At 41.7% G+C, this 8,662-nt stretch overlaps 2 protein-coding genes across 2 annotated transcripts; both read left to right on the plus strand.

Moving 5' to 3' along the window:
* On the plus strand, positions 1-3,525 carry LOC125196677 (probable LRR receptor-like serine/threonine-protein kinase At4g37250). The gene is made up of 2 exons (XM_048095284.1): positions 1-1,805; positions 2,664-3,525. Exons 1-2 carry the CDS (start codon positions 149-151, stop codon positions 3,317-3,319), a joined length of 2,313 nt encoding a protein of 770 aa, XP_047951241.1. The 5' UTR covers positions 1-148; the 3' UTR covers positions 3,320-3,525.
* Positions 3,526-5,337: 1,812 nt separating this feature from the next.
* On the plus strand, positions 5,338-5,847 carry LOC125194805. The gene has a single exon (XM_048093026.1). The coding sequence runs from the start codon at positions 5,338-5,340 to the stop codon at positions 5,845-5,847; it is 510 nt and encodes a 169-aa protein (XP_047948983.1).
* The last annotated feature ends 2,815 nt before the right edge of the window (positions 5,848-8,662 follow it).

The following is an 8,662-nucleotide window of genomic DNA, read 5'->3' on the forward strand; positions in this document are numbered from 1 at the left end:
TGCTCAACTTATCTAGCCTCACTCTCCCATACTTTTATTGTTCACCAAAACAACCATCTCCAAAGTTGCTCACCCTCTCTCTCTTTCTCTCTTTCTCCTCATGAAATAGCTATGCGTCTCTGTGTAGTTCCCCCAAGTCCATGAAACAATGTCCACCTCCATCCATCTCCCTCTCTACTCTCTCTTTCTGCTTCTCTCCCTCCATGCTGCCTCATCTCTCAACTTCGATGGAACCCTTCTCCTCTCCTTCAAATACTCCATTCTCTCCGACCCTTTATCCGTCCTCGCCAACTGGGACTACAACGACGCCACGCCCTGCTTCTGGACCGGCGTAGCCTGCGCCCAAGTCACCAACACCCTCGGCTTCCCCGAGCCCTTCCGCGTCACTGCCCTCACTCTCCCCAACACCGGACTCGTCGGCACCATACCGGAGGACTTGGGCTTCCTCACTCACCTCACAACCCTCGACCTCTCCCACAACTCCTTCACCGGCCCCCTCCCCAACTCCCTCTTCAACGCCACCGACATCCGAGTCCTCGACCTCTCCGCCAATGAAATCTCCGGTTCCATACCCGACCTCGCCGCCAACGCCGCTCTCAGCGTTCTCAACCTGTCTCACAACGCGTTCACCGGAAATGTGCCGCGCAGCGTCGCTTCTTCTCAGAATCTCACCGTTGTTTCCCTCCGGGGCAATCGTCTCTCCGGAGGGATCCCGATTGGCATCCGATCGCTTCAGGTCTTGGACATCTCGTCGAATTCGCTCAACGGATCGCTGCCGCCAGCTGGCTTCGGCGGCGAGAATCTTCGCTATCTTAACCTCTCGTCGAACCAGCTCGCCGGTGCAGTTCCCCCAGGCTTCGCGTCGAGGATTCCGGCCAATGCCACGATCGATTTCTCGTTCAACCGTCTCTCCGGTGAGATTCCGGCGTCTTTGCCGCTGTCGAATCAGAAGACGGAGGCGTACGCCGGGAACGCTGATCTCTGCGGCAAACCGGTGAATAAACTGTGTACGGTTCCTTCCACGATTTCATCGCCGCTGAATGTCACGGCCGCCAACTCCTCCTCCTCTTCTGCGGCGGCGATCGCTGCCATACCGAAAACGATAGCGCAACCGGATTCCACCGCGGGCGGGAATCCGGCCGCGCCGCAGCAGCACGGCCTGGAGCCGGGGGCTGTCGCGGGAATCGCAGTTGTACCTTTAGCTGCCGTGGGAGTACTCGCGGCCCTAATTTTATACATTCACCAGAAGAAGAAAAAGAATGCCGCCGGTAAAAGCGGCGCGATTCCGGCAGCCACCGCATATGAATTCAAAAAAGAATCTGATTTCAAAGAGACAATGACGGCTCCAGTTTGGTCTTGCTTAACAATAAAAAACGCGGAGGAATCATCAGAAGCCACAGGTAGCGACAGCGACGGTGACGAAAAGAACAACTACGTCGCCGATCAACAACATCCTACGATTGAAAAGCAGCAATTGAATAGCAAGAGAGTGCTGGTGATGGTGGACGGAGAGACGCAGATGGAAGCGGAGACGCTGTTCAAGGCTTCGGCCTATGTTCTAGGATCGAGCGGCGCCACCATTGTTTACAAAGCCGTGCTACAAGACGGGACCGCGTTTGCGGTGAGGAGGATCGGAGAGAGCGGCGGCGCCGGGAGGTTGAAGGAATTCGAGCATCAATTCAAGGCGGTGGCAAAGCTTCGCCATCAGAATCTGGTGAGATTGAGAGGGTTCTATTGGGGAGAAGACGAGAAGCTTGTCATCTCTGATTATGTCTCTAATGGCAGCTTGTCCAACGTTGGTTGCAGTAAGTTAATTTCTCAACACCTCAGCCTTTTTTTCTTCTTTACAAATTTATTTATTTTTTAATTTGGAGTTTGAGATTGAATTATGAGAACATTCTGATTGTCATTGCTCTATCTTTTTCAAGCTAAGCTTCATTGAATGGACTCGGAGATTTGGGACCATAGTATTTTGTATTATTTAGGAAAAATATAGCAATGTTCCTTACATAAGACAGCTTCAGAATTGAGAACATGCTTGACGTAATTATATAATATGCTCTTCCCAATGGACCTCCATGTGAGCATATAAAAACACATAATAAGCCAAAAGCATGTGCTACCACCACACCTCCTACTTCTCTAGGGAGAGAGAGTTATCCCATGAATGTTTAGGTCACAAATGATAAATTAATCAGGATTAGCATTCGTCATTACTGAAAATTAAGATTCCTTACCATAGCCCAAAAGGGCTCAAATTCTAGCTAGTCCACTCTTATTATTGGAAAGTTAGTAATTTCTTTAATGTTGTTGACTTCATGAAATTTGACCCTCCCTTTTATTTAGTACTTACTCCGTCCCCCAAAATTTGCTACACTTTGACCGACACGGATTTTAAGAAATGTAATGGAAAGTGAGTTGAAAAAGTTGGTGGGATGTGGGTCCTACTTTTATAGTATTAGTTTTATAATAAAATGTGAGTAAGAATGAGTTAGTGGAATATGAGGTCCACTACCAAAAATAGTAAAAGTGAAGTGTATCAAATTTTCAGGGACGGACCGAAATGGTAAACTGTATCAAATTTTCGGGGACAGAGGTAGTACTTTTCTTGACGACATTGTTTTTATATCAATTTTATAATCAAATTGTTGATACCATTTTAGGAAATATTGGATCATCACCATACCATTTGCCTTTCATGACCCGAGTCAACATAGCCAAAGGTGTAGCAAGGGGGCTAGCTTACATCCACGACAAGAAAAATGTGCATGGCAACATTAAACCTAGCAACATTCTCTTGACAGCTGACATGGAGCCCGTGATAAGTGATTTCGGGATGCATGGGCTCATCTATGGCAAGCATGCCCGCAAGTCTGACGGCCCAGCCCGACACTTTGGGAGCAGGAGATCCACCCCGTTGCATGAGGATCTACACGAAAACGGCAGCCCTTGTCTCGGGCCATCCGTGTTTGTGGGGTGCACATCCCCTTATCATGCTCCAGAGTCCCTCAACAACCTCAAGCCCAGCACCAAGTGGGATGTCTACTCTTTCGGGATCTTGTTGCTCGAGTTGATGACCGGAAAGGTTTTCTCGGACCGGGACTTGAGCCAGTGGACCGTTGGTTCAGTGGCTGAGGATCCGGAGCGGGTCCTAATGATGGCTGACATGGCGATAAGGGGTGACGTAGCAACCCACAAGGAGGCCATGCTGGCTTGGTTCAAGCTAGCTTTTAGTTGTGCTTCATTGGTCCCTCAAAAAAGACCTTGCATGAGAGATGCCCTTCATGTGTTGGAGAAATATCCATGTTGTTTTCAGTAATGATGGTGCTGGGAGGGAAAAGGCTATGATTGTTGGAAAAAGAGAGATAAAGGGCTTCCTCACTTTGGTCTTTTTTGACTTAGAATGTGAAAATGGTGAATCTTGTTCATAATTAAAGTGATTAATCATAATGTTATTAGTATCGAGATTGTTATTATTGAGTGTTTTTTTTTTTATAAAGGTTTGCTTTGTTGTTAAGCAATTAACCGCAATTATTAAAGTTATTGCATGTGTGTAGGATTTGATTGTATTTATGTCGCAAAGAAAACATGAAATTTTAGTAGGAAGGTGTGCATGAGGCTGTCACCTTTCTAGAGACTTGCCTTTTTGACAGGAAAATTTAATCAACTTAATTGATTTAATTTGATTAATTCTAAAAGATTGATAAAAGAAAACAAAGATTAATTTGCAAGTCAAACTTGTTTTGATTTGTCCATATTACAAGAGTTGTTTATTATTTGAAATAACATCTTGTTGCTCAAGTGATATCATCTCAATAACAATATTCTTTTGATTTTTTTTTCTCATTTAGAAATAACTTCAGTGTTAATTGTTAATTCTAGTAGGTCAGATAAATAAATTAGCTTTCTTAATTAGATGATCTTTTATGATATTGAAGAATGTAGTAATCAAGTGGAGTAACATAAATGTAAAGTCTTGAAATGAGGAGATCCTCAATCGATTTCTACTTCATTGTACGTTAGTATTATTTCATATGGATATATCATATGCGGTCTAATTTTGATTATTCAATATACTATTTGAAACACGTATCTAGAAAAAAATTCTAAAAATGAAAGTCAAATATTGAAGTGTAACGAATGGATTTTGTTTGTAGAAGGAAATGATAGATGGAGGCCCATATTCAAATGGGTTGAAATTCCAATTCCGTCAAAACAAGTACTTATACAGTGTACTTTGGTGTTTCGATTCTTTTTTGTTGAGTACTTCCATCTGGTTTAATTCATAATTTATTGACTTAAATCCATTATATTCATTATTTCATCAAATCCAAAAAAAAATAAAACACAAAATCAATGTATAATTTTAACACTAGTAATAAAAATTAAATTAAACATAAGATATGTTTTTCTATTTAAGGAAAGAAAACCATTACTTACGATTCCCTGTGATGTGTGCATTCATGTATTGACTTAGGATTAATTTTATGCATTGGTAATATTATAGTAAAAGAAATTTATTAGCACAAGCAGGTAAACAGAAAAGGAAATGGACCAACCAACCCACATCAATAATCAACAAATATCTTTTAGAGTATCCACAACGATTTCAAGATCGGGCGGACGATCCGTGTTTTTCGTCCTCGTCCGCGATCGTCCACCCATTGCAGGACCGTGGACGATCTCGCAGACGAAAGTTCGGTCGTCTAGGTCGTCCGCCCGACGCGTTGTCCGACACATCGTCCGCCCATTGCAAGGCGGCGGACGAGGACGACCGAGGACGATATCGACACGTTTTAGTATTTTATTTTTATTTTTAATTCCAAAATTTATAAATACTCCCTTCCTCATTCACTTCTTTCACACAATTATCACTCCTCTATTCTCTTTCTCTTCTCTTTTCTCAAGTATGGATCCCAGCCAATTCCCAAACCCGAATAGTGCCGACGACGATATGCCAATGTTTGGCGGTGGCAGAGGCGACGCTCGTTGGCCCGGCCACGAACACTACCGGGTCGAGACTCCTGAATCTGTAGGGTCCACTTTCGTTTCGAGTCTGAGTTTGATCCGTTCTTCAACACAGACGCCTACCGGGTTGAGGACATGGAACTGAGTTGTGGGAAACCTTCCGCTCCAGAGGCGACGAGGAGGAAGAAGAGGACGTCGCAGAGGGAAAAGGCGCTAGCAGTCCCAGTCCCACTCCCATCCAATGATCCCAATAACGAGTATGTCGTGGGGCGTACAAACTACACCATGGAGGAGTACATGAAGGTGGGTTAGTGTTGGGTCGATATATCAGAGGATTCGATACACGCCAACAACCAGACTTCGGCCAGGATGTGGGATCGCATTGCGGCCAAATACAACTCGGCGAAGCCGAGTTGGGCGTACAAGCGGAACAAGGAGCAGCTCCGCAAGTGTTGGGATCGGCTCAAGCTCCACGTCAACAACTACAGGGATATCTACACAAAGTTCAGGGATGGAAGGGACAGCGGTGAGAGCATGGAGGATGTCATCCAGAAGTCGATGGTCGAGTACCAGTCGAAGTATGGCCAGTTCAAGTTCTACGACATTTGGCTGATCTTGAAGGACAAGCCAAAGTTCGACGAAGGGATACCAGCTGCATCCTCAGCTGCGAAGCGGACGAAAAACACCGCCACTGGCGGTTACACGAGCAACGTCCCATCACCTATGGATCTCAACGCTGAGCTGAAAGAGAGTTCCGGCACGCCTACGTTTACTTTTAGGCGTCCTGTTGGCAACAAGACTGTCAGAGCCCAAGCCAAAGGGAAGGTGGTCGCGTCTGGATCGGCTCCCCCGCAGGTTCCGCCTGCTCCATCTACTTAGCTTGTGGCCTCAATGATCCAGGAGTTCGGTGGTTTTCGTGAGGTGTGCGAGTATAGGCTTATACTTGACGCACAAAACAACCTTCATCAGGAAACCGATCCGGCCGCCCGACGAGGGCTTGAGAAGATGACCAGCAATATGAACAAGAAGTTAGATTTAGATGACTATTTAGTTTTTTCTTTTAATTTAGTAATGTAGTTTTTTTTAAAAAAAATTAAGTATGATGTAGTTTTTTTATGTAATGTAGGTGTTTTTTAAATTTGTGGTGTTTAATACAATATATTTTGGTATTTTAGTAATTGAAAACGAAAATAAAAAATAATAACATTAAAAATTAAATACAAAATGGGTTTTAATTGATAGAGTGGACACTAGGGCAAAACCACTGCAGAAGGAAAGGTCGGACTAAGAAATGTTGATGTGGCAATCACTAGGGCGAACACTAGGGCGGATGATCATCCGACCCGACCATTGTGGATGCTCTTACTAATCAAGAAAGTAAATTATAGATTATGCAGCTGCAACTCAAAAGATTTGGTAAAAGAATGAGAATAGAAGAATTAATAATAATAAATCCTGAGGCAAATTTAGGGCGTTGGGGAGTCAGCGATCCAAAGATTTGGATTATGTGGAGTGGCCAGTCCCACACAGTCACCTTCTTTGTCAGTCGGAAACTCTGCCCCATACTTCAGTAATCTTTTGACTTTACAAAATCACAAACTTCTTGTGTTCAATACACTTTTATTCTAACACGAGATCCCTCAAGATATCACATTTTCAAAAGAATAACTTTCTCAACTTCAAGGATTCACACAAGTACACACACTATATATAATTAAATGATGCACATTTTAATCAACAACTTAGGACTGATTACAAAACTATGAATTTAAACTTATGGTCTAAGAAATCAATACTTATACTTTACGAATCTATATTCACACTTATAATCGAATATACTTTTCATGTTCCTTTAATCTTATGTGTGTATAGATTTTAACTCATCGTAATATATTTTTGTCAATTGTTTATTTTACAAAAAGGTCTACACATATCATTTCATGACTACTGTCTTGATAAAAATATTCCCTTTGCATTTCATATAAATATGGGTCTGATTGATAAGTTCAACTGATACAATTAATAGTTTGACTTTTCTCTATTTATTAGATAAAACTTTCCACTCAATAAAAGAGAAAGTAATATAATCTTATTATGGTTATGTTTGCTTATGGGAGCATTCAATTATAACTATGTTGGCTTAGGGGAGGATTAGTTAGCTAGATACTATAACACACATCTCATATTTATATTTACAAAATCTATTAACAATTGTACACTATCATAAGTACATTTCTACCAATCAAGATATTCACTAATAATTTCCATGTGATACCACATATATATATATATATATATATAAAATACTCATATACTACCTCCGTCCCCCAAAATTTGCTACACTTTGACTCGACACGGGTTTTAAGAAATGTAATGGAAAGTGAGTTGAAAAAGTTGGTGGGATGTGCGTCCTACTTTTAAAGTATTAGTTTTATAATAAAATGTGAGTATGAGTGAGTTAGTGGAATATGGGGTCCACTACCAAAAATAGTAAAAGTGAAGTGTATCAAATTTTCAGGGACGGACCGAAATAGTAAACTGTATCAAATTTTCAGGGACAGAGGTAGTAATAAACAATTATGCAGGGCGGCTGACCCTTCTCTCCTCAGTGACACATGCTCAGTGATGTCTATATTCCTGACATAGTCAAATAAATAGGCAACATATGACCAACATGTTTCATATGATACGTACAAATGCAGATTATCCCAATGAGATCCTATCCCTGCTCTGATACCACCTAAACTGTCACACCCCAACCAACCCTTTGTCCTATATTCTTATAATTATATAGATATGAATTTTTTAAGCAATTAACCTATATGTAAAATTCGTAAAACACCCATATAAGATAAACTTAGAAATCAATATTTATCTGTTTCATATTTTAAACCATTTTGAAACTGTATTGAGACTCTCTCACCACTCTATATGTTTATACATTGGTCAACATGTAAAATGACGAGGAGGAGAAGGTTGTCATAATGCGTCAGCCGCCAACCCTGATAACACGTGGAGTGTCTAAAACTCATATCAACCAAAACATCAACAATATCTTTGCCTGAAAATTTAGTGGTTTATATAAGTGAAGCTAGGCTGCTACTACAACTTTTGTTTAGACCGCGTGCACAGAAAGGAATAAAAAGTTTCCTAGGTCCAGCGAATCCACTAGATCACAGGGTCTAGGAACTCACGGATCGTTGGAAGATCTCGGTCGTCGGACACACAGAATACCGCTTCAAAAACCCTCAACCACGTATACTAAAATTAGCACAGGGGAAGTAGGGATCGATCCCACAGAGATGAATGCGCAATTAAACATGCTCAAGGATTCGGGACTATTTTTGGGTTGGCTGTTGCCACGCATTTTTGGGTTGAGGAAATTAAACTAAACTTGGAGTGAAATCTGCTACGCTAACAAACTAGATCTAGGCAAACAGAAATCATGCATATAACTGGAAAATGAGACAAACACTAGATCTAAGAAACTATTTTCTAAATTACCTAGACCTGGGAAATGAACTGACGGTGGGGACCATTTACTGAAAAGGTAAAGTACGGATGAAAAGCTGGAAAACAACTAACTAAAGTACTAACTAACAGCGACATCATCTTCTCCAACAATTTGCATAAAAGTTTTAGTAAAAAAAAAATAAAGATGGAACGTGGATCGAAGACGAAGCAGACTGAAATT

This window comes from Salvia hispanica, chromosome 6 (genome assembly GCF_023119035.1).
Source record: "Salvia hispanica cultivar TCC Black 2014 chromosome 6, UniMelb_Shisp_WGS_1.0, whole genome shotgun sequence".
Classification (NCBI taxonomy): Eukaryota; Viridiplantae; Streptophyta; class Magnoliopsida; order Lamiales; family Lamiaceae; genus Salvia; species Salvia hispanica.

Excerpts from the sequence above, each read along its gene's own strand:
- LOC125194805 (XM_048093026.1), top strand. The coding sequence starts at position 5,338 with ATGTGGGATCGCATTGCGGCCAAATACAACTCGGCGAAGCCGAGTTGG.
- LOC125196677 (XM_048095284.1), top strand. The coding sequence starts at position 149 with ATGTCCACCTCCATCCATCTCCCTCTCTACTCTCTCTTTCTGCTTCTC. Across the intron at positions 1,806-2,663 it reads CTTGTCCAACGTTGGTTGCA|GAAATATTGGATCATCACCA; the intron begins GTAAGTTAATTT and ends ATACCATTTTAG.